This window comes from Tinamus guttatus, unplaced genomic scaffold (assembly GCF_059628265.1).
Source record: "Tinamus guttatus ecotype Peru unplaced genomic scaffold, ASM5962826v1 Tinamus_guttatus_pri_ptg000172l, whole genome shotgun sequence".
NCBI lineage: Eukaryota > Metazoa > Chordata > Aves > Tinamiformes > Tinamidae > Tinamus > Tinamus guttatus.
In genome coordinates this window covers 5,508,231-5,533,956 of record NW_028288706.1, presented here as the reverse complement: position 1 = coordinate 5,533,956, position 25,726 = coordinate 5,508,231, and the positions used below count along the sequence as shown (strand labels likewise).

Sequence of the window (25,726 nt, the reverse complement as noted above, 5' to 3'; positions counted from 1 at the left end):
GCCGGCGCCCAGGGCAAGCCCCTCCCCGGGCGCCCGCTCGCGGGTTTCCGTGGGGCACGGGCGGGCCGTGCGGAGCGCAGGAAAGCGGAGACAAGCGTGGCCAGAGGAACAGCGGGGAAGGCGGAGGCGGCGGCCGCTGTCACCTCCGCTCCGCGCTATCGCGTCACGTGCAGGGAACGAGCGACGTCACGACACGTCCCCTTACGTCACGCTCAGCGCACCAATCAGCGCAGCCGCCGCAGTCACGCCCCGAGAGAGCGGCGCGGGGCTCCCCGCCGCCCCCACGTGACGAGGGCCGCCCTATCGCGTGCGCCCCGCCCCGCCCCGCGGCGGGCGCGTCCTTCCCGGCAGGCGTTGCGCCGTGCGGCTGGTGGCGGTGTCGGTAAGATGGCGGCCGTGAGCCTGAGGCTCGGAGATCTGGTGTGGTGAGTGGCGGCGCGGGCCGCGCCGGGCGCGGGGCGGCCGCGGGCGCTGCCGCGGGCGCCGGGCGGGCGGCGGCGCTGTGGGGCGCGACATCCCCCGCAGCGCGCAGGGAGCGCGGCAGAGACTCCGCCCGTGGCGGCTGAGCGCAGCCGGGCGGCGGCGGGGCTGTGCCCGGCCCGGCCTGGCGGAGCGCCGCAGCCTGGGCGCTGCGCGGGCAACGCTGTCACCCTGCGCCGCGGGGCGGCCGCCTCGGCAAGGGCTTCGAGGAGGGGCCGAGCCGGGCAGGGCAGGGCCGGGCCGGGAGGGCGGTCCCGCCGCTATCCCTGGGCCGGGGCAGCCGCGCTCAGCTCTGGCACCGGAGGTGACCGGGAAGAGGAAGGCGGAAGGGGCGAGGGGAGTGGGAGAGGAGCAACTGTTCAGAGCTCGGCTGTAAACACCGTCTCCTCCCAAGGGAGGTGACAGGGAAGTAAATAAAAAGTAAATAAAGTCAGCAAGAGCTGTGGTGATATTCCTTGGGAATGCTTTAATGGAGCAGCACAACGGCACGGGAGGGTGATTATTTTTACAGGTTAGGAGGTTCCTGTTGACACTCACAAAAACTGCCACTTCCTCACGTCACTGCAGATTTATCCTCAAGCAATCCGGAAACTGTCAGTTTTTTTTCCCCCCTTTAGTTTTTTGATCAGGAGACCTGAGAGGATTCTCTTGAGGCCTCCAAGCATCGATTTTTGAGTACACAGACTCTGTTGTACTTGACAGGCTAGAGCACCCTGCTAGGGTTTGCAACAAATAGCTAATCCCCAACACGCAAGTGTATGCATTTATATTTATATCCCAGATAAAAAGAAGTACGTGCTCCCGTCTGTGACAACTGCAGTTGCTCGTCCGAAAAATTGACAGTGATGTGAAGTTATCTAACCTTTTATAGAAAAGTAAGTAAAGGTTGGTTCCTTTTAGCAACATTTGTTCAAATGAGCATTTGGGGAGTGCACTGCTGTCAGTGCTGGAATGCAGATTATCCAGCTTTAGTTTCACACGTGACAACTTAGACAGGTACTATCCCTAGACCCATCATGGAAGAATTGTAACAATAAGGCAACAGATGAACAGCTTAGATGAAATTCCTGTTCAGTACAAGAACAGAAGTGTCAGATATAAGCCATGGTCATAGCTGAAGCTTTTGGCAGTGTCCCTGCCTGACTGTCACCACTGAATCTCCTGTGCACAATTGTCATCTCAGGAGGGGCTGAAATGCTGCTATTTGCTGAGAGTTTTTAGTTCAGCAGCAGATGGGCTCCAGAGGTTCTCTGCCAATCTCTTGTAAGGTAATAACTGATATTTTTTTGTGGAAGTACTGCAGCTCTGTACGTGGGAAGGGAAAGGTAATAATAAAGCTGCTATGCTTTGGGCTAAGACTGCTTTTTTCTCTTCTGCAAGCAAGTTGTGTAGTTTTTATAATGGACGTATTTGCTAGTGCAGGAAATAAACATTTCAGCTTTTCTTATGGTTCTTTTGTATCTCTAGCGTATCTTATTATGATGGTGAGCATCTGAAGAAAGTTATAAAGAAACTAATGATATCCTTCAATGGGTTCTGACATAAATATTTTCCTGTTAGAACTTCTAAGAATCTCATCTGCCTGAGCTGGAAATCGGCGGCTGCTTTGCCTCCTAGACCAATCTGTCCTGAAGCATCGTTCAAGTTATCGACTTGAACTTTGGTTTCATTGCCCGCATCAATACTCTGGCTCAATAGTTTGTGAAGGAATGCTCAGTCTTAAAAGAGTAGTAAGAGCTGTTGCGCTAGGTCTTCTGGGCAGTCTGCTGCTGCTGCTCTTTCTTTGGCTTAAATGCTGATGCTCCATTGAGTTTATACGGATTATATAGGGGCTTAGTTTAGGTGCAGGTATCCAGCAATGTAATACTTTTGTCAAGGATTTGTGTCTCATCTTTCATGGTAGGTTTTTACTTGAAAATGTGCTCTCTTAATACAGAAAATACGGTGTAATATAAAAAACCAGACTCGGGATAGGTGTTTTTTCCCCATGTTCTAGTGCCTAATCTTTTCATTCTTTCATAGGGGGAAGCTGGGCCGGTATCCTCCATGGCCTGGAAAGGTGAGTGTTCTATCCTACCCCACCACACACAGAATAAGTTTCACCAAATGAATTTTAGTTAAAAATGTTTTTTTTTAATACAAACCCTATGAATCTGAACTGTGAAGCAAATGCTGCGTGAAGGGCTTTATATGATCCAGAAGTTCAGCCTGTTACCAACAGCTGTTAGTTCAAATGGAATGAAAAGCAAGAGGGAACAGCAATTTATCTCCTCCCAGAGCTGATTGCATTCCTCAGATTTAGCAATTTAATTCTTGTCACTTTCTGCAAGACAGGTTCCTCTCTTACCATAATAAATAGTTATAATAAATATTTAAAATATTAGGAATGAGGATTGTGGGTTTTTTTGTTTGTTTGTTTTGTTTTTGTTTTTTTTCCAGAAATGCTGTTTTAATGCTTTTTTGTCATATTTGGGAGGAGAGGCAGAAGAAGTGTTGCATTTTCTCTTTTTTTCTGATGAAGAGCCAAAAACATAATTTTGATAATATCTGAAAATTTTTTTTTTCTCCTTCCCTAGAAGTACTGTGTTTTTGTTTTCGGTGTAGGTTTGAGAACTATGCATGCTTAGATAGCAGCATGCTGCAGGAGAAAGCGTTGTCACTGTGGTTGACAGCCATGAATACTTTGTTGCACTTTGGTTACCAGGTCCAGTTAAATTCAAGCTCACCTGCAGTCTTTCAGCTGTCACCTGAGTAATAGAATGACTGCTTCTCTCTTATAAAGTTGAAAATATTACTAAAGAAATCTCTTCTGCAGGTAAAGACACAGCTTTGCATTGTAAATTAAAAGTGGAACAAACTTTTTAAAATATTTTCCAATATTTTATTTAATTGGGGATACAGAGGCAAAAACCTCACTGAGAACATAGCAATGGATCAGTGAATCTTTGCTTTGTGTTTTTTGTACCATGTTGCAGCATAGGTTTATCTAAGGAAGTATAGGGATTACAAATTTACTTGGGAGGTTTGTCATGAATTCAAGTTCTCTTTCAAGTCAAATTGGAAAAAAAACAAAGCAAAACCAAAAACCTACAAGAGCTATGAAACATTTAGTAAGAAAATCATAGCGAATAAATTCTGTGTGTTTGAAACAGTCTCTTTGTAACTTTTTTTCCTTTAATCACCTTCAGATTGTTAATCCACCTAAAGACCTGAAGAAACCTCGTGGAAAAAAGTGCTTCTTTGTGAAGTTTTTTGGAACAGAAGATCAGTATGTACCTCCTTGCTTTCATCTTATGAAAAGATTGACCTACGTAACGTGGATCTTTCATGGAAGAATTTTTTTGTGAACACAAAATTTAGCTTTGCAAAAGGTGGTCTACATGCAAAAGATTGTGACTATTATTGCATGTTGTAGAAGCTCATGTGGGTGTGTGAGGGCTGTGAGGACTCCAGCGTGTTAGGATTTTAGCTGCTCCCATGCAGGAAAGTTCTTGGTAACTTGCCATTTTTATGGGAGTAGGTGTGATGTGACTGGGTTAGACTTAGCATGTAATTATGTTTGAGAAAGGTGCAGCTAAGAGCGTCCATTCGCTTTTCCAGTATAACTGTGAAACAGCTTTATAATTGTCATTAGTAATAAGGATATATCTCATGCACGACGACTGAAAAGGTTCTTGCTGTGCTTTGGGAGGACTTCGCAGCGTAGGGTAAGCAAAACTAGTATAGACCACCGTTTCACAAGGAAAAATTCATCTATTACAATCATGCATGAAAAATCACGTTTTAGATTCAGATATTTGCAAACTAAAAAAAAAAAAAAACCAGAAAATGCAGATACTTTATGAAACTGAAAATTATTTTGATAGCCTTTTGTATTTGGTCATGTAATGAGAGAGGAAATTATAATCTTCTGTAAGAAATGAAAACACTTTTCTTTTTCATAGAAACTACCAAGAATTAAGAACAGTTAATAGATGCTTCTCTAGAAAATTATTTTTAACAGACATGTTATTTTTGTTGAATATTTAAAATGTAATTTTCCATTAAGAACCGAGATCTAAACTTGTTGGAGAGGATGCTGCATGTTGATAGGAAGGTCTGCTAGATTTCTAGTAACGTAGGACAAGTGCAGGTGTGTGTGCGGGGTGTATGTGTGGGGGAGATTGAGTTCTTACTGTGGGAGAAGGATAGGAGGAGGGGTGGAAGTGACTTTTCTGTTACCATAGTCATTTGGGAGCTAATCAGGTCCTAAAACTGAGACTGACTAATGAAACCTAATCAGAGGAGACTGACTATTCCTCCCCTGACTGCTCTTCATCTTGCATTGCATATTTTTTGGTGCTGATACAGCAGTGTTCATGGTAAGTTGTATTAAGACAAGCTTGGAAATAGCGGTTATAAATAAGGGTACTCTAGCTGAGATTAGCAGCCTGATCTCAGGTGAAGAGGTCACTGCTGCAAAATAATTGGGTTTTATTACATGATTCTAGAGCTCAGGCTAGGGAAAATCCAATCAGCTGGCAGGCTAACAGAGCCACAACTGAACCCCCCCGCCCCCCGCCCCAGCTTGTGAAATTTAATTAATCACTTCCTGTTGGATAATCACATGAATTAGAAATCCAGTTGTTTTATCTGGCATATCCTACCTAAAAATTAAGAATAAATAAATATTGACCCTTTTGGTCTCTTTATAAAACAGGATTTATAGACAGGAGAGAGAGAAACCTGTAGTGTCCTGACCTGGACCTTTATAAGTGTGCTGATTAGAGCTCTTCGAGAAAATCTTCGTCTTTGATCATAGTCAATTTAAGTTTTTCCTGATTCTGTTATTTATTTCACTAAAAATCTGAACCTGAAGGGAAAGTCCTTTTATTTTGTGCAAGTAAGCTAATGTGTTTTTCAAATACTTTTGTTTTAGATGTTTATAAACAGTAAGTGAAGTACCTAGTCACCAACTATCACTATTCTACAAAATGAACAAAATAATAAATGGTTGGATGTTAAACTCCGATCACTGAATGTAATCAGTGGTGTGATGCATAGACTGACTCATACTGGAATTTTAGTGCAAGTCACTCCTGTTTACTTGTTCTTCCCTCTTTCTGCCTCTTTCAAGACTATAGGATGACATTATTATATTGTGGATCCCTTTTTTGTAGCTCTTCTGTTACTGCCTTACTCCATGTGGACATAAGCCTACTGTCCAGAGGGTGCAAGATTAAGGCAATGATAGTTGGCAGGTAGAAGCCCTCTAATAAAATTCAGCTGATGTTTGCCTGCTAATTTATCCACAGGCAAGCACATTTAAGCTCTTGATAGGTACTGCCTTTTTTTTTTCTTTGCCTTTTTTTTTTCTTCCTTCCTCTTCCTGAGGTTTCCCAAATGATAGCTCTGTTCAGACAGAAAGGCCACTCTTTCTAGCTAGCGAAAAGTTATTTCTTTCTGACTTAATGTAGCCGCAGTGTGCTATGCCAAAGATTAAGGCAGAAGCGTTTTAGAAGTGTAAACTGGTAGGCAGTGTGACTTTGTGCATCTGAGCAGAGAGAAAGGGTGAGTGAAAATGCACTCATGAGGAACGTGGCAGTGTGTTTTGTGTAATATGTAGGTAGGCTCTAGTTATTATTTCTGAAATCATGAATGGCTTTGGATACAGCTGAAAAGAGAATGCCCATTTTTATTTACCTGTGACCTTGCACGTGGATTGAATACTAATGCTTATTGGCCGAGGGTGATATTCCTGGTGGCTAAGGAGTAAAGCCCTCCAGTCAACATACATAGTTTTGGCCAGAGATGTAAAAGCGAGAGTATGAATGCATTCAGACTTCTCGTAAAGTTTACTGTGCTTTTAGTAAAGTTTCTGCTGAGCCCTGTGGTCTTTTATAATGTTGCTAGTGTTATTTGCTTTTATCACTTTTTAAAGTAATAGCTTTTCTGCAAGATAACTATTTTGTTTTTGTGGAAGAGATTTCTTTTCCCTTTGCTTAAGCTGTGGAATACTCCTACACTCTACCACAGTGAAAGCTGCCTTGGTGTTCACGGTAGTGATAATAGTATCCATGTCCTTTTTTGGGTGATGTGCTAGATGTTTACATACACTTGTATAATTAATTCTGTTATTAACTTTTCTTTGCAAAGAATTTTTTTTCTAGTTTGCCTAGGAGCTCTTCTTGTGGATTTTTATGGCTGTCCCCTGAGGAAGTAGCCTTAAAATGATTCTTCATCCAAAATCAAGAAAATTTGCTGGCAAGCACGTAACAACATGTAGTTACTGGAATAAAAACAACAAATTTGATTTCGTCTTTCTGAATAGTGGTAGGACTCTGATCTGCTATAAATCTTCCTAATTGCACTTTTGAAATTTTAGAGAGTTCCTTTATTTCTGAGGCTATACTTTTGTGAGAGATTTTTGTCGTTCCAAGAAAGAGCTGCAATGCAAGAATTACTCTGGTTTTTACACTTGCTCATTTATAACCATGGTCCCGGGCAACCAGCTGACCCCTCTTCAGCAGAAGGGCTGGACCAGATGATCTCTAGAGGTCCCTTCCAAGCCCTACAGTTCTGTGATTCTATGATAAGTTCATTACTATTAATAGTTAGAACTACTAGACTGGCAGGCCTGTAGCCTACGGGTGTTACAGAAATTCTCAGTGTGCTTCGTGCAGTTTAAAACATTCTGACATTTCATTGCCCATTTAGGAGTTTTTATGTCAAAACTAATATAGCTTGGTGTTATGAATGTGTTGTCACTCTACTTTGCTTCAGTGATGTATTAAAGAGTTGCATAGTGGTCAGGGCTGTATTTGGATATGTATATGTGCGTGAATGTACATGTATGAACACATGCACATATACATTCACTGTATTCATTTAACCCATTGGATGTACTTTAATAGCCAAATGATCTTGCAGGTTATAGGTATCAAAGTCTTAATATCAAGCTAGAGTAGCCCATTCTCACTCTTAGTACCTTTTTACCACAGCAGTACAAAACTAAATAGTCTCACTAAATGCAGCGAGGTCAGGAGTTGCTTCCTGACTTGAAAGGTTAAGGAAAAATCAGAGGAAGTTTGCAATACAAGATAAGTATAATCATCTGCAGCCCATTTCCATCAGATACAGTGATTTTTAGTGCAGCAGTCATTGCTTTCCCATCCTCCCTATCCTGTTGGAATGCTAACACCACTATACTCTCTGCCACTATGCTCTCTGGCTTCCAGGGAAGAGAGAAACTTTTGGATGGGATATTTACAGTGTATTCTTTCAGTTCCTAGCATCAGAAAACTCTTAGTTTGACAGGTATTGCATATAATACTGGGAATCTGAGGAGCCAGGCGGTATAAGCTAAGCGGACAAAGAGGGTTAGCAAGAGTTGCTGGCATTTCTGTTGGCCAAACTATCCCCTGCACAGTTCCATTTGCCCAAAGGTAGGCTACTGTATACTAGAGCTAACTGCAGTGTTGCTATAGCCCTGTAGGAAGAGTGCCGTAGATAATCCATAAAGTCAAAACTCTTCTACTTTTTGCTGACATTTCTGGAAGTGTAATTACCCAGTAAAATTTACTACTGCTTACATTTGAAAAATCAAGTACTTCTGTCAGTGTTTTCCTTCTGCTCACTTTCTTTTGCTAAGTATCTTCTCTCAGCTGCATGGGTTGTCAGTGTAATGTACTGTAGTGTTTTTGTGTTCTTTTCCATGAAGGTATTTGTATGTCAGGTTCTAGAGTTCAGCCTTTTGAGTTATCCTATTGAGGAAAACTGGGGCAGTCTCTTCACAGCAGAACAGAGACTGCAAATGACCTTTAAAGATCATCTAGTCCAAACCACTGCTGAAGCAGGATTGCCTACAGCACATTTCCCAGGACCCTGTCCAGATGGCCTTTGAATATTTCCAAGGATGGAGACTCCACAACCTCCCTGGGCAACCTGTTCAAATCACCCTTGCAGTCAAAGAGCTCTTTTTTATGTTTGGACTGTATTCCCTCTGTTGCAGTTTTTGCTCATTGCTTCTTGGCCTATTCCTGGACACCACTGAGAAGAGGCTGGCTTCATCTTTATATTTTCCCTTCAGTTATTAATGATAAGATCCACCCTCAGTCTTCTCCAGGCCGAGCTATCCTAGCTCTCCCAGCTTCTTGTCATATGAGAGATGCTCCACTCTCCTAATCATCTTAGTTGTCCTTTGCTGGACTCAGTGCAGTAGCTCTGTGTCTCATCCTGCAGGGCTCAGACGTGGGCATTGGACTCCACATGTGGCCTCAGCAGGGCTCAGCAAAGGGGGAGACCAGCTACCCTTTGACCAACGGCTGGTTCTCTTACTGATGCAGCCCAGGATGCCTTTTTGGCCTTTAGGCCTTCTTGGCCCCAAAGGCACACTGCTGACTTACGGGCAGCTTCTTGTCCAGCAGGGCCCCCAGCTCCTCCTCCATAGAGCTGCTCTCCAGCAGGTCAGCGCCCAGCCTGGGGTTATTCCTCCCTATGTGCGGGACTCTGCCCTTCTGTTCATGAGGTTCCTGTCCAGGTCCCCCGAATGGCAGCACAGACCACTCCTCGCGGTTTTATATCATCCATAAACTTGCCGAGGGTGCACGCTGTCCCTTCATCCAGGGCACTGAGGATGTTGAACAGCTTTGGACCCCCTGTTGAACCGTGCGGTGCACGACTATATACAGGCCTCTGACTAGACTTTGCAACACGATCATCTGAGCAGGAAACATAGCTAGATTTCAGCGTTTGCTTCTTTCCAATGCTATGTGCCCGTGCATGCTGGGGTTGTAAAATAGCCTTGCTGTTTGTTTTTGTCTTTCAAAATTGATTTTTACTAGCATTTAATGTAGGCAACTAAAATAGTACAATGTAAACTTTATTAAAACTTATCTGGAGTTTACTTGCTAAAAGAAACTTTGAGTTACAGTGGCTGCATTTTGCAGTCCTGGCTGTGAAGCTTGCGAAAGTGGGTATATGGGTAGGTTCTGTCACTTTCATTCGTGTAATTTATCATTAGGAATTGGTATCTTTAGAGTGAAAGAGTGACTAGAAAGTGTTTTTTGGAATTATCTTGCCTATGCTAAGCTTGTATCAAGGATTTGAGCCTGACATCTCTAGCTGCGTCTCTGAGTCTTTATTGCTCATGAATAGAACATGGGTTTTACTGTGAGTTGTGGTTTTGAACGAATGTCATTTTAGAGGGAAGAAGGGAGGGTGAGGGAAAATGGGCAAATAGAACCATTACTGAAACATATCCTTTTAAATAGTTCTCTTTTCACTTTCCATTTCAACCCTTCTTTATGGATATTAAATAACTGTGCAGCAATATCATTGCAATCTCATCTTAAATACAACCTCTTCAGTAATGTAATATCACCAGTGCTTTTCTAAGGCATTATTCCATTGCTGAAACAGGAGAGAAATAATAGTTCCTGTTTCTGTTGCATCCTTGAGACCTCTTATGTAAATATTGCTCTTTGGCTATGAGGTTATTGCTCAACGGAGAGATCTTCAGTATAAACATAAATGACTTTGAGACATTCTTTAATGTTTCAAGCACCAGAAAATTACGTGAAAATGCTTTATGGACATTGAGTGTTAAAAGATGTGTTTCTGTCTGGTAGGAAGTAGTCCAAGTAGACACACAAAGGATAAATTGGAAAAGGCTGAGGGATGCATACATAAATATGTGAACATATATGTTTATTTTTTTTTCCTGAGGCAGCATCTGAGGCTCTGTTTTCACATTACTTTGTCTCTGAGCTCCAGCTCTTTGTCCTTGGTGATCCTAAGCACCAAAGTTTACCCTGACAGCCAGGAGTGAGAACGCTTTGTGTTTCAGCCTTTCTCCATCCCAAACGAAAAGTAATGGAAAAGGGAATTAATGGCACAGGCAGTGAGGAGGGATAAGATACAGGCTGGGAGAAAAAAAAAACACACTTAAAAGAATGTCTGGGTAGAAAGGAGGTTATTTTTATTTAGAAATTGAAATCTCAGAAAAATATAATGTTTACTTTGTTTGTAAAACAGTGATGTTTTGGAGTCAGGTAAAAACAGTTCAGCTGGCTTATACGATGATCTGTGCTGTTGTATGCTGAGAAGCTGAGCTCTCTGAGCTCAGAAAATCTCTTACAAAGCTTATACAGGACTGTTTTCCATCGTAGGGGTGGAAATAGTTTTATAACAATGTCAGATAAACGTGGGCTTGAATTTGGTTAGAAATTGAGGTAGTCTGAACTCTTTGAGAGCAAAGGTGTTCCTCTGAGCCATGGGGAGAGAGTGGTAGAACTTCCCAACCTGATAGAAGGGGAAGTCATGACCTTGTAGTTGAGAGCTTATCCATTTGGTAAAAGTCAAGAAGTCCTTTAAGCGGCAGTGGAAACAGTGAGGTTGTTTGAGTTTCCTCATACAACTCGAGTGAGTTCTCGAACTGCTAAATTATGAAATACACCAGTGCCAGTTTATCTTAAATCAGGTATCTACAATGAAGAAAAATGTGTCTTAGAAATGAGATTTGATTTCATGCAGGATATCAACATACATCAGAAACATAGTATGTATGCAGTGAGGTATGGTGTTTACGCTTGCTTTATTTGTGGTCAGCTGTATTTAGGTATCTAATTTTGTATTTAATCTTCCTGTTTTTTTGCAGATACTTGTGTATACACAGTGTGCTTGAACTGATGTAGTTGGTTACTATTAAGTGACTTATTCTTGCAACAGCCTTAGAAAGAAGATTAATATTAGTAGCTACTTTATTTGGAGTCCCTTGATTGTGGTTGTTCTCCCTGATGATATAAAAACAGTCTCCCTGATGCCTTTGCTCCGAACAAGTGCCTGTGATCATATCCAAAAGCTAGGTTGCTGACAGGTCATTTGAATAATGCTTCGAGGGCAGTGTTGCTTGTACAAGAGGGCATCAAACTTGTGGGAGAAGCCAAGTGAAAGTCCCAGAAGAAAGTTCTTGGTGAATGTAGATATCACAGCCCTTCAGGTTATAGAAAGTGAGCGAGCGGGTTGCTATCATCAGTTGCTCTGTGAAAAAAAATATATGTTTGTGTATCTATTGAAGAGTGGTGGTTAAGTAAGTTACTGTCTGGAGAATATACTTAACCTTTTTTTTGTGGTTTTTAGTGCTTGGATCAAAGTGGAGCAGCTGAAGCCTTATCACGCGCACAAAGAGGAAATGATAAAGATTAACAAGGGTAAGCGCTTCCAGCAAGCCGTGGATGCTGTAGAGGAGTTTCTTAGAAAAACCAAAGGCAAGGACCAGGTGAGTGGATTCTTATTTACTGTGTGCATCAAAACAAATCATGGCATGAGTAATGGTCGATCATATTTTTATCTGGAATAAATTGATTTTTTTTTTCTGGCAAGTTGGGTGTGCTTCTTTGTGAGTGTGATGTTTTTTATTTTTTATTTATTTTTTCCTATCTTCTTCTCCCTCGGTGTTGAGTCTCATTTGGTAGAAAAGAGCATATTCTTGGAGAAACCGATCAGTTTATGATGTTTTGTTAAATCAGTCTTAACTCTTGGGCTAGAATTTAATATCTCCTAATCTTGTCTGTAGTATACTGGAAGCGTGTGCAAGCACACACCTCCCCAGCAAGTCTTCGAGTGGCCTGTTCTGTTTATCAGTTGCTTAAACTGATGTGTTTTTGCAGGAGAGCTAACCAGGATCTTCATTCACCAACTTCAAAGGGCTAACATATCATAGTTTTCATGTTACTGTGCAGTTGGTTTGCCTGATAGTAATCAGCACAGGGTTCTTCGCATCCTTGGTTTTGCATGAAAATCATTCAAGCTCTTCTCTTCTTTCCTTACCATCTTCTATTCTGTAATCTCTCAGGCATCTTCCCATAACTCCAGTGAAGAGAAGAATCGTCGTAATTCCAGTGAAGAGAGAGGCAAGCAATCTGCTGGTGAAGAGAAGCGCAAAGCCAGTTTGTCTGAAGGGAAGTTGAAGAAGGGCACAGGGGAAGGAAAAAAGAGGGTCTCTTCTGTATCGTCAGAGAGAGGATCAAAATCACCTTTGAAAAGAGCCCAGGATCAGAGCCCCCGAAAGCGGGGGCGTCCACCCAAGGATGAGAAGGTTTGTGTTGTGCATGTCAGCCAGTGCCCTGTGGACTTTACAGATGGACTCTAGGGATGGCTGGCACCTTGGCTAACAGGCCAGCAGGAAGAATGCAGTTCAGTATCAGTTTTATTTATTTATTTATTTTAAGCTGTTCCATGTTGCTGCTTCTAAACATGTTGGCTGTCAGATACCTTTGGCAAGCATATTGTTGATTCTTCCTGTGGATTTTTAAGTTAGTCATTCTGAGTAGCTCTGTTTATCTCTTTGGAAGAGCTTTGAGAGCCTTCTCATGAGACTCCACCTTCCATCTTGCCATCCCTCAAGTTAAGTTGGTGTGGGAAGAATTAGTGAGGAGATGTGGGCCTTCATCTGATTCCTGACTTCTCCCATCTCATCTGCTTTGTATGGTTAATTGATTTATATATAATTACCTTCATCCCCAATACTTACTAAAGGTGTGGTGTACTTAAGGGCTGAGGCCAAAAGAAGAAATTCTTGTAGCCCGAGGAATCCACAAGAAGAATTATTTGCATTTATTTCAACATCTACATCTGTGCTGTTAAGTATATTTTCTTCATCCTTGATAAAAGTCTAACATCTGAGCATTTTAGTTTTATTCCTGTTATTTCTGGATGTCTTGGCAGCAACAGCAGTCAGCAGTGTTTTGTCTACCCTCATCTAGGATTCCAACATTTCATTTTCATTATGGACCTCACTGCAGTGGTCCAGATCTTTCTTCTCTGAATGGATAATTATTTCAATGGATTGTTACGATGCACCTGCTCATCAGACTCCACCAAAACACCATTGTGACACTTCAACTGATACAGGATGTGGCAGCCTGCTTGCTCAGTCATGCTTCAAAGGGATCATATTATGTGTGTGCTTCACAGTCTTTGCTTTCCATGCACTTCAGGATGCAGCACAAGATGGTAGTCTTTGATCTCCAAAATCATGAATGGATTGGCCTTGACTTGATGAACTGCAACCTTTTTCTTGATGCCTCGCTAGTAAAAAGAATCTGATTGTCTCAGATTTTAGATATGAAGGAGCTGCTGGCAGAAAATATTTAGCAACAAGATACTGATTCTGAGGTTTCTCTCTCATCTGTCTGTCTGAATTTTTACAACCAGCTTCTATGAAATAAGGCCATGCAGAGCACATCACTTTCTCCTTTTTGGGGAGGGAAAGGAAAGGAATGGATGCATACTTATGGATTCTTACTGATAGTTCTGAACCTTGTGACTTGACTGATGCAGGAAAGCACTTTACCAGCAACTTATTTTCCCCTCTTCAAGTGTGTTGCTATAAGCATGTTGTACTGTCAAACATTTGTTACGAGAAGCCACTGGGCCTTTTTTTTTCTGATGCAAAATGCTTTTGTGTCTTTAAGCTAGAAGAATAGTTAGAAGAATTGTGATCATGCTGCATGCTTAGTTGTACTGCATTAGCTACCTTGCGGCATCAGAGAGGTTGGGATGAGCTAATTGTGGCAGTAGAAATTATTTTACTGGCAAATTGCAAGCGTGGATTCAAACAGCTTATCATAAAGAGGTGACAAGTGCGAGCTAGGTGATAAGTGTCTGGCCACAAACTGTGTAAATTAAGCAGGCTAATGTATGAAGATAACCTTATTGCTTCTGGAAAGGTAATATACAGACAATTAGAGAAAACATCATGAAAATATAATAGTGCTACCATAATGCTATTACCCTGCCTGTGAAAATAATTTTAAAATCTTTTCTTATGCGTGCTTGGTTCTCATGATTTACTCAAATTCTTCACCCTGAGGATAGAAGTATATAAACCTTTAACGTCATTGTCCGGAAGTGCTACACTGTTTGGTACATTATGTAGATAGATATTTTCTTCTTCCATCACAGTCTCAAGTTCTGGCTTTTGGAGTAATAGGGATGCAGAGAATTCAAGGATCCAGTCATTGCTGAGGTGTGCCATGTCTAGATATGCATGGCAGGCATACATGATGATTCAAATACCTCACTTCTAAGCTTGTGTGAATATTTTCAAAGGAGCAGCATGGCTTTGCATATATCAGAGCAGATTTCATCCGCACTTTACCAGCTGAATCAACAGCATGGGTTCTAAGGAGGCAATTCTAACATGCAAGCTTTCCTCTACACTGAAATAGCATTTTAATGTTGGAAAGTGATGTCTAGATTGCCCTGTCAACAGATGAAGCAGTGGAATTAACCTGGATCACTTATGACAGTGCCGATCTTCCATTTTTGGCCAGTAGTGCTCTTGTCGTGTGGCTCTGTGTGGACACTGAGGTATAATGTGCGTTTGCAGGAAGTAATTTTGGGGGCGGGGGGAGTGGAGGTGTGATTCCGTTTTTGAACTCTCAATTTAGGAAGATAAAACCTAGGATGTAGAAAACTTATTTTAACCTGTGCATCTTGGGAAAAGAAGACAGATAAATTCTGATGTGCTCAACAGTAACACAGTGGTTCATTAAGCATTGTATCATCATGGCATTGCAGAGTAGTGCATTTTAAGTGAATGGGGGGCAATTCTCGTCTCAGACCCTATTTCATATGTTCTACTAATTTGAGCAGGTGTGACTGCATCAGATTCATGTTTTGAAGGTTTTCCCTCTCATAGGTTGCTATTTTACAAACACACACACACACACACACACTGATGTGCTGAGAAAAGCTGAGATGTCTGTCTGATTGTGGTGATGTTCTTGACCCCTTTGTTTAGCTTTATGCATCTACCAGAGGGAATTGCTGGATGAGGCGTGTTCATTTGCTTCTCTGCTCACTGCATGGTTATACAAATTCAGTACTTCCTCTTGCATGTGAAGAATGGAAGCCATATCTGTGGTTAAATTCTTTTGTTGCAGGTTCATGTTCATCTCACCTGTGCAGATAATGCACTGTGTGCTCACATATGACTTCATTGTGAAGTGGCACGTGAAGTAGAAGGCATTTGTAGTGCTTTTCAAAACTCTGTATGTGTGCTGTTATGATCAACGTGATGTGGCCAACCACTGAGATAGATTTTAAGCTCTTTCTGATCCGCCTTGTTTCTCTTTAGGACCTCACAATTCCAGAGTCAAGTACAGTGAAGAGAGTGATGACTGGAACAGTGGCTGGATTCAAATGGCCACCAAGTGTCAGTGAGGTGAGAAGCCCTGGGTTTGTAGAGAAGATCCGGGAGCTGGGGATGGTCAAGAAACAGATGTCATGGGGGAGTTTGTTTAGAACCTTTTGACTGGACTCTAAAATGGCAGTAGCTTCTCCTGCTCCTTTAGGAATAAAATAAGATGCTATTCAGTTGTGTGCAAGGACAATATCCTGAGCAACTGGTAAGTATGCTCAGAAGTGAGATTTCACTCATCGTGGAACCATTTGTAGGTTCATGTAATTTACTGGACTTGTTTCTGCATTTTTTGCTGTCGTTTCAAAAGTATTTAGCTTCCCCAAATCAGCGGGGGAACAAAGGCATTCCCCTGAGCAACAGTGAAAGACTTTCTGGTGTAGCATTGGGAGGTTAACAGTTTTCCTCATAACTAGCTGCTGGAAACCTTTCCTTTTATATGTAAAGAAGCATTAATCAATAAGAGTATTGTGACTCCAGGCTAATGCTTAGGATGCTCATCTGAGATGAGGTACCTGGACTCCAATCCTTGTTGCTGTGAATGTGGTTTTCCGGACATCTGACAGTGCTAGCATTAAAAACCTACAGCTGTCTCTCAGATCGCTGCTTTAAGGAATCCCTTGGGACCTGGAAAATGAAGTGGTTTCCTCACCTTGGGAAAAGGAGGAAGAAAGATATGAGAACCCAGTGATGCAGTTGTGACTGCACCAGTGAATAGCTTGATCAGAGGGAGACATATCTCTTCCTTCCCTTCTTAATCTTGCTCATAATCTTCTTTGGTTTTCCTGTAGATGCCTGTAAATGGGGGACTTGACTTTGTTGTCTTATTGTCAGTGACTTGTTGTCAACGACTTTATTTTTGAGAACAAAACACAATGTGAACTGCTTTGTTGATACAGGCTGCATGATAAGCTCTCATGGACTAAGTATTTCCAATTTAAGCAATTGTGAAAGTAGCTGTGGATGCTCTGTGATTCTCTTGGAATGTTTCTGAGCCTGTACTTCTCTCTCTGTAGCCCGTGAAGGACAGTGACCCACACTTCCATCACTTCCTGCTGAGCCAGACGGAGAAGGTGAGGATTTGGCAGACAGGATCATACTGCTGGTCTGTCTAGCCTGGCATCTTGCCCTTTGCTGGGACTAAGGGCTACAGCTGTACAAGGAGTGTGTGTAACCGGTTGAACAATTCTGGGGCAAGAGGAAACAAGATTCTCTTGCATGCAATTTTGTAGTTTAATTAGTTTCTAACCTTGAGGTTTAGAATAATTTAGCATTAAGGACAACAAATAGTTTAAGTCATTGCAGATTATATAGCACCAGAATTTGAAAGACCTGCAATAGTAAATTCTGTAGATCGAACATGAGAAGTAAGAAATTTGCATTTTTTAAAAACGCTGTTTCTCTGTTGTCTTGTACAGTTGTCTTTCCAGTTTCTCATCATAGTAAATTTGTTAATTGAATCTGGTGGAAGAGTTTCACAGGACCAGGAAAGTTCCATGTAAAATACAGTCTGTATATCACAAAGTCAGGAGTTGGTAGTCTTGCAGGATTTTATCCTCAGCCAGTGAAGATCCAGAGGAAAAGAGATCAAATTAAGTGAAATAGGATTTGTATCTAGCAGGGGATCTGGGTAAAGCCAGAAAGATTAAGAGCAGCTAACTGTAAATTCTGAGGGGCTGTCAGTATTAATCTGAGCTCCCAACAAGCAACACAAGGGAGGAGCAGTGTTTATCATACCTCTTGTGGAAAGCTCTATGCTTTCTCATACTAACACAAAGACTTTGTTTCTACAACTGCAGTGACATACTGAGCATAGGTATGAGGTTGCTCTGTGATAGACTTCAGGGATCTCTGATTTCTCCGGGCCAAATGTGAGACTGAGGATGCCGTGGCCCCTTGTCTCTAGAGTTGTCTGCTGTGTGAACTGCAGGAGAAGTTTTTAGTACCTGCATCAGAAGAGAGGCTGAAGTGCTAGGGTGAGGGTAGGAAGGGAAAAGCTTTTTACCTTGCAATATGTTTCTGATTTTATTTTCTCTCACTGAGGAAAGCCTGAGAGTTTTCCTGCTTTGCAGATGGTGGTGTGTGGGTGAGCTGCCTGTTTCCTATGTAGCAGGGATAGGGTCTGTTTGCTCAGTGGAGCAAATCAGCACCATCCTTCCACTGAATGTTTTGTCCTCTTCATACAGCCAGCTGTCTGCTACCAAGCTATCACAAAGAAGCTGAAGGTTTGCGAAGAGGTAAGGCAAATCTTAGCTTTGGTGGATTTTTATTAATGTTATAACAACTTGCAGTTCCTCCAGAACTGTATGATGGGGTTTTTTTTTTTTCAGGAAACGGGATCCACCTCCATCCAGGCAGCAGACAGCACAGCAGTCAACGGCAGTATCACACCTACAGACAAAAAGTAAGACCTCCAACGCACTTCAGCCATTTTCCTTCCTTTTCCTCCTTCCCATCTCACACATGCAGCCATTATCCAGTTTGTCACTGTGAATAAATAAACCTAATGTTTCTCTCTAACTGCTGATCTCCTATGTCCTTGTGTGAAACTGATTTGGATGGGAGGAGGGAGGCAGATAGATACAAACAGGTGCTACACTATAGAAAAAATTCAGCATGACGTCTGGCCCGGCTGCATTTGCAGTTCAGGGCTTTCCTGCAGCTGCCCTGTTCCTGTGGGGCATGCTGCAGAACACGAAGGAGCAGTATTTCTGAATGCCGTATGAAGTGGGGAGATAAAAGGGTATCTTTTTCCGCTGGTGTCTGGCAGTTGACTGGGGTTGTTTAATTGCTATCTCGAGCATGTAGAAGATGAGGAAGAGGGAGGCGTGTTCTCCCAGCACAGGAGCTTTGCTGCGTAGCACGTAAGCCTTCTGGTTTCTTCTAACGTCCCTCTTCTCCTTTCTAGAGTGAGAGAAGCCTCAGTTAAGCTTCCTGTTTCACTCTTTAACTTCCGCTCTGTTCAAATTCAGCTCAGGCTGGGGCCTGTTTGCCGTTAGGGTCGTTTTCTTGGCATGCGAATTCTCAGCTGTGCTCAAGGGGAACCAAAATAACAATGAAGCTATTCAGGTAAAACTGTCTCTCAGTGAAGTGTGGTTCAGAGGTGGGTTGGAATAGAAAAAACATCTCTTCTGTTGGATAGGGTAGAAAATAGGCGGACCTCGCTAAAGGAGCTGTAGTGACTTGCTCTGACCTGCCTAGTTTATTTTAACAAAATAGAGCATAACCTAGCTACAAGTTGGAGTGCAGGCAGCTTGCTGAAGCCACGGTGCTTCTGTAGTGTGGCTAATTCCGAAGAATTAACTGTGGGGGTTGCAAGGCAACTTTCATTGTAAACTCGGACGTGTAGCTGAACACATTTCCTGCTAAATTTTTTTTTTCTTTTGCTATTAAGTTGTATGATGTATAAAAAGATCCCTGCAGTTGTGATGCAAAACAATTCCTCTTGCAGGGTAGTTATAGAGAAGGAATGTGGTGTGTATGTTCGTGGTTGTTTTTTTTTTTTTTTTTTCTTCCCCCTCTGCTTTTTACCCCTCCTCCCCCTTTGTTTTGTTTTAAAACAGTACAAGACCTTTGCCAACTCTTGAGCAGCTGATATCTGAGATTATTGTCACTCATGCTGACCTGTACAGGCCTGTTACTTCCTTTATTTCTGTGTCTGTCCAAAATCAAGTCTGCAGTGCAGGGACTAGGTCTTTGGTCTGTGTGTGATGCTTAGCCCAGTAGTCTGTGCCAGGCCTTACAAAAAGAGAAGTTGTGATGTGTTCAGCAGTATGAACAACCATTGTATCCATGACTCAGTATAAAAATCAAAAGATATATTTGAGAAGCATCTACTGATCTCCAAATGTTACCTTTTTCTCTTCAGTAAGACAGTGGGTGACAAAAGAAAGCACAAAGACAGCACAATTTTAATTTAGAAAAAACTCCCCAAACCTTCATTCTTTAATTAGCCTTTTGAAGCAGACTAGAACACTTTCTTCAGGAAACTTTTATGAATATTTCATAAGCAAAATAAATGCCATCTTTTTCTTAAAGCCTTATATCTGCCTGTTTGAAAAGGGTGACTTAAACATTCTCTTATTCTAGCTGTGACTGCAGTATATTTTTTTGTTTGTTTGTTTGTGATACTCCAGGATTTGTTCTTCATCGTTTCAGGACCATGGTGCCAACATCAGTTACTTTTTGTTGCACATTCCTTTTCCTGCCTTGATGCTTATCTCTTCCCCTCAGGATAGGATTTCTGGGACTTGGCCTGATGGGAAGTGGCATTGTCTCCAACTTGCTGAAAATGGGTCACACTGTCACTGTCTGGAATCGGACTGCTGAGAAGGTAAACACGTGCTCTAGCTATGCACAGACAGTGCCTTTCTAAACACGTATCCACCACCTTTTAAGTGTGTATGCAGCACCTCAAGTTCAGGAGGGCCTTGGGTCAGCATTCCCTAGGAGGGGATACTGGGAAAATGCAGAGCTTGCCTTGTTCACAAGACAAAAACAAGGATTGTCTTGTTCTAATATATTTTCCTAAGTGCTTGTTGATGGCCAGAGTTGATTAGCGTGGTCTGTCCTGAAAAGGTCATTATTAGGTGAAAAGTCACCATGTTGCTGCCCTTTCGTTTGAGACCAGAGAGCTACCCAAAAAGTTATAACCCATACCACTCTCAGCTGTGCAGGTTCCTATTTATTGGCCAGCAACATGTTTTGCTGTGTCTATTTACCAGTTTATTCCTCATTTTTTCTCCAAAAATCGTGGTATTCAATCTCTTCTGATTTCTCCTGAGTAACCATCTCTTTTTCTTCCTAAGTTCTTCACTTAGGGACTCAGAAAAGTGTCAAAGGAGACCTTGTTTTTGGAGGGGTATGCAAACAAAAAAATAAGTTATTATATAGTTAATATGCCAGGCCTGACTCACTTTATTTTGGGTCCAGCCAGAAGAGTTTCTGTTACAGCAAGAACACTAGGGAACCCATTTGCTCTGTACATCGTTTTCCTTACGTTTGGATTTATGAATTTTGCAGTGTGATTTGTTCATCCAGGAGGGGGCACGACTGGGAAGAACCCCTGCTGAAGTTGTCTCCACCTGTGACATCACCTTTGCCTGTGTATCAGATCCCAAGGCAGCAAAGGATGTAAGGATTAGCTCTTATTTTCCCTCTGCTAGATAGACTGCAGCATGCAGTCCCTGAATGCCCCTTCTTATCCTACTGACCATGGTAGACTTGGCATCTGCATGCTGAGCAGTGCACCTGTGTAAAAGTAAACTTCCTCCCTCTTCCTTTACTACCCTCAAATCCCACTTGTTTGAAGTAATACCTGAGGGGACAGTTTTGATATTCCTCTAGTGCAGTGTCAGGCTTGCTTGAACTGCTGTCCTGTAGGATTGGAGTTTCTTTGCAGACACCCTATTGCTTTACCGCTCTTCTGTTCCCCACAGCTGGTACTTGGTCCGAGTGGAGTGTTGCAGGGGATTCGCCCAGGGAAGTGTTATGTGGATATGTCCACTGTGGATGCAGATACAGTCACAGAGCTGGCCCAGGTAATAATATTGGACCAAACTTCTAATATTTGTGACCAAACTTCTAATATTTGTGATATAACAGCAGTGTTGCGGTTCTTGTTGTTCAAGGCACTTAACTGTCAATTAATACAGATGTATCTTAAGATGCTCCACATTCTTTTAGAGGGAACTCAAGTCCCAGGCGAATGAAACAAAATAAATTTTCAAAATTTGTCCAGTGAACGAAACCGAATGATAAATACTGTGATAGTAACAGCAAAACTGGTAAACTTCTCAGAAGTGTCATGTGGCACCATTGTAAGCAGCCAGAGAAACTTGAAGTCTACAGCCATATTAGTACTCTGTAGCAAATAGGAGGAGGAAGTACTGTCTGGATGAGTAATTGTCTTAAATCCATATTCTGTTTATTTCAAATGTTCTAGTTGCGGGAAATGAGTGTGTTCATGTTTCATTCTGTAGAATTATTTTTATGAGAAGATTTCTCTATATTTCTGTATTTTTCTGTAAAAGTTCTTTGAGTTCTTCTGACAGGCAGATCTTTGATTTCTTTTTTGACATCTTAATTGCTTTTCTCTGCCCTAAAAGCAGTATATGTTCTGGGGGAACAGGTAGGACTGTCAATTTTGTGACGCAGGAGTGTATAACATATGAATTTGAAGAATGTAGAGTCATGTCCGTTAGTAAATCTCTGACTGAAGATGTGTGTCAGAGGCCTTTTTTCTGTGGAAGATAATAAAAGTAAATGTGAGATTCGCATGCTTCTTGTGCACCTTTAGCATTGTTCCTCGGCTATTACAGGCTGCAATGGCAAGAACATATAGGCTCATCTGCTGAAAATATGTATGTACGGTAATGATGGGGGGCAGAGAACTACTGGTGCTCTGGAAAGTGAGAGCAGCTTTTGGTCTGGAGTTTTCCTTTGTTGGATGTGGTGCATTATTTGTTAGGTATTTTACAGTGCTTCACTCTCCTGTTTGTATGCCTGAACTCCTTGCTCTGCTTTAAAATTCTGTCTTTAGGGGTAGGAATCCCTAAACAATGTTCTTGCTGTGCTGACTGCTTAGCACGGATGCTTGGTGTTTATGCACAGCTAAACAGAGACATTCTTTTTCCAGGTGATAGTTTCCCGGGGCGGTCGCTTCTTGGAGGCACCAGTGTCAGGAAATCAGCAGCTGTCTAACGATGGAATGCTCGTGATCCTGGCAGCTGGTGACAAGGATTTATATGAGGACTGCAGTAGCTGTTTCCAAGCAATGGGGAAGACCTCTTTTTTTCTAGGTAATTGAAACACCAGGGATCTGATAGCAGTTTCTTAGTACAAGAACTGAGGTGTCCAGAAAGGAGTCTGGGAGGTACACATATCATCTTTGTAAGCCACTGGTAAGAGGGGCTGGCAATCTCCATAGACAGTATGGGAAGCTGGCCTGCACTTGTGGAGTTTGGCCAACCTCAGAGCCTCTAGCCTACGCTTTCTTTTTAAAATATTGACTAATTTTGGAGATTTACGTGAAGCTTTTTATTCTAAATCATACTTAGTTGTTTCTCCCTTCCCTTAGCTGCTTGGAAAGATGAGCAAGGTTTCTGAGGTCTTTTGGGAGAAGGGAGAGCTACCAAGTGCCTGGGAACAATACGCAGAGCCTAGTAGTGTGAATGCTGTGTGGGATGGGGGAGCAGGGCTGCTGCATTTCTTCTGGAGGAATGCCCCATGGTGTGTCTCACTCACAGGTGAAGTAGGCAACGCCGCGAAGATGATGCTTATTGTGAACATGGTCCAAGGCAGCTTCATGGCTACGATAGCAGAAGGACTGACTCTGGCTCAAGTAACTGGTCAGTCCCAACAGACCCTTCTGGATATCCTCAATCAGGGTCAACTTGCCAGCATCTTCCTGGACCAGAAGTGCCAAAGTAAAGTTATCTTACATTGTTTTATTATACAAACATTTGCTGCAACCTAGGGAAAGTTCAGTTAATAGTAGAAGGAAGAAGGTAACCATCCCATTTTCATCAGCCTGGGATTATGGGTCTTTTAAGCATTCTGGAAATGAAGAGCTGAGTTTCCTTCCTCCCCATTTACAGCCAGGGCTTCTGGGAATCTAACACCCCAAGCTCTGCATTGCCACCAGCAGGCTGACAATTTGAGTTGACATTGGGGCTGGATAATAAGTGAAATGGAGGGCAAGCTCCTCGGAAATCTGAGCTCACTTTGTCAGAGGGTGATAGTGACATTGTCTGCCGCAGCTGGGCGGAGACAGCAGAGAAATAGAAGAGCTAGAAGTAGCATTCCTGATGTTCTTGGTGGGAAAGGGAAGTTTGATGGTGTTTTACATGCTGTTTCAGTGTGCTAGGCTTGATTTACTTTTATCATGCTTTTTGCACCCCCTTGTCTCTTGCAGATATCTTGCAAGGAAACTTTAAACCTGATTTCTACCTGAAATACATCCAGAAGGATCTTAGATTAGCTATTGCATTGGGCGATTCTGTCAACCACCCAACTCCCATGGCAGCTGCAGCCAATGAGGTGAGTCAGTGTTGAGATGTATGTTATGCAGTGTTTCCTCAGTGGGTAGAGAGCCGCTTTCCAACAAGAGACAAAATTTAAGAGCAGCCTGGTCTCTGAGACATGGGAGCAGGGACTGTAGTGTATTTTGGGTAGGAGGGAAGGGAATTGATGTACTTGTGGAAGCCCTTAAAATGTCACCTTCAGCAAACGCAGATGGCCTAAACAAGGCCCAGCATGTTCTGATCTGTGCTGTTCTAGTGGCTTGGAATACTACACAGTTCTCTGTTTGCAATGGTCTGCAAAATAATTTGTGCCAGAGAAAGTTTCCCCCTGAGCGTAGTCACTGATCCTTTTCCAACTTCTCTTCTCTAGGTCTATAAACGAGCAAAAGCATTGGACCAATCGGACAACGATATGTCTGCAGTGTACAGGGCCTACATCCACTAGGCTGCACCATTCTTACTGTTAATACTATGATTATTGATTAATATTATTATGATACTGGGTTTTAACTCTGGACCAGTCCATCTCTGTCTCTCCATTTCCTTTTATACACAGACTTTGAGACCTGCCACGAAGGCAGCTGCTGCGGTGACCTTCCCCTGGTGGCAAACGGGGGGGAGGAGGGGGCTCGGATTGTTGCGCTCTGATTAGGAAATCCATGCCATGCACTGACAGTCATGGAACAGGACAGTGGCGGCTTGTTCAGAAGCTCTGAGGCAACTCTGCCAGAAATCTGCTGCTTGGCTGCTTTTGTTTTCCTCTTTGTATGCTTGTCCAAGATGCTGTTTCTAATGATTCCTTTTCTCCTTTGCTGTGAAATAATGTGTGTGTTGGACTCTCTGCATCAAGGGGACAGGTCACATATGTCCCATCTACCTGTGAATATCAGTAAAAGCCTTGGTCCCAATTAAGGTGAGGAGCATTCCTGTTCATCACCCACTGTTAGAGAACAAAGCACCTCCCATGGAGGAGAAGGGCAGTTCCAGAAGGTAATATTGGGGTTGCATGCAATGCTGTCTTGATTCTGTTTCCTTTTTAAACTTCCATCTCCCTGGCACCTTGATGGAGGAATTCCCTCATACTGACGGGAAGAACTGATTGCATCCACGTCTTCCCCTGTACAGACAACTTTAGCTTAGGGAACACAGTCCTTAGGGAGAATGAGAGAACGCCATTGTAAATGTAGCCTCCTAAAAAGTTCATCACAGCTGCCCATCCCACAAACAGTATTGGAGATTAGTATGTTTGCCTAGAAAACCGTAAGAAAAGTGTACGGCCTAAAACTAGGCCAGGGGTATTTTGGTTGGTGAGGGAACGAACCTTAAGGTTGCTCCGGGCCTTAGTTTATGTTAATTTTCTCTTGCTTTTTATTTTAATTTTTTTAAGTACCCTCATAGTTAATATTTACAACGGCTTCCTGGACTGTAGCAGTGTCACAAGCAAGGTGATGAGACTAAGAGGGGTAAGAGGAGTGATTGTAGAGCCAAGAGTTTGAGCACCAATCCAGGCGCTCTCTCTGGCCTTTACATAGTCTTTTTATCTCTTAACCTGTTTCCCCATCTTTAAAGGTGGGTGATAATTACCTACCTCAGAGGAGTATTTTGTGTACTGATCAGTGATCTTTGTACATGTCAGATTTTCCATACATGTCCATAGTGTTACTGCTCTGAGTATATCACTAGTGCAACATGAAAGTTTTCCCTGTACTTGTGACTCTGCTTGTACCCAGATACAACTTCTAGAAAGGCTGGTAAATAAAATGGGAGCTAAGACTTCTGCTGAGCTCTAGCCTAGAAATACAGGAGTTGAGCTGCAGATAGCCAATGCTTAAGAGCAGAGAAGCTGCCCATGTTGACAGAGCAACAGAGAGTCCAAAGGATGCCTGTCTCTAAATATGCATCAAGCATGGAGTTTTTAATTCTTTCAGTATTAGTCTTTGCATTTTAGATTTGAGAGTTAGTAAAATGCTGATAAGAAGCTTTACTAGCTCGAATCGCTTCTTGGTGACACAATCTCCTCCCTTGGGTTGGGATTTTG

General features: G+C 42.4%; 1 protein-coding gene across 5 annotated transcripts; it reads left to right on the top strand.

Annotated features, from left to right (window-relative positions):
- Positions 1 to 318: 318 nt before the first annotated feature.
- Positions 319 to 24,596, top strand: GLYR1 (glyoxylate reductase 1 homolog). 5 transcript variants are annotated; one of them, XM_088523147.1, is made up of 16 exons: positions 319 to 425; positions 2,503 to 2,539; positions 3,669 to 3,748; positions 11,599 to 11,737; positions 12,314 to 12,556; positions 15,602 to 15,688; positions 16,681 to 16,737; positions 17,851 to 17,901; positions 17,995 to 18,068; positions 19,898 to 19,997; positions 20,705 to 20,797; positions 21,103 to 21,204; positions 22,302 to 22,464; positions 22,912 to 23,091; positions 23,580 to 23,704; positions 24,059 to 24,596. In XM_088523147.1, exons 1-16 carry the CDS (start codon positions 388 to 390, stop codon positions 24,131 to 24,133), a joined length of 1,644 nt encoding a protein of 547 aa, XP_088379273.1. In that variant the 5' UTR covers positions 319 to 387; the 3' UTR covers positions 24,134 to 24,596. The 5 variants fall into 5 exon arrangements, with proteins under 5 accessions (XP_088379273.1, XP_088379271.1, XP_088379272.1 ...); XM_088523145.1 differs by having other exon boundaries at positions 20,687 to 20,797; XM_088523146.1 differs by having other exon boundaries at positions 20,687 to 20,800; positions 21,109 to 21,204.
- Positions 24,597 to 25,726: the final 1,130 nt, after the last annotated feature.

Excerpts from the sequence above, each read along its gene's own strand:
- GLYR1 (XM_088523145.1), top strand. The coding sequence starts at position 388 with ATGGCGGCCGTGAGCCTGAGGCTCGGAGATCTGGTGTG. Across the intron at positions 12,557-15,601 it reads GTCCACCCAAGGATGAGAAG|GACCTCACAATTCCAGAGTC; the intron begins GTTTGTGTTGTG and ends GTTTCTCTTTAG. Across the intron at positions 18,069-19,897 it reads ATCACACCTACAGACAAAAA|GATAGGATTTCTGGGACTTG; the intron begins GTAAGACCTCCA and ends TCTTCCCCTCAG.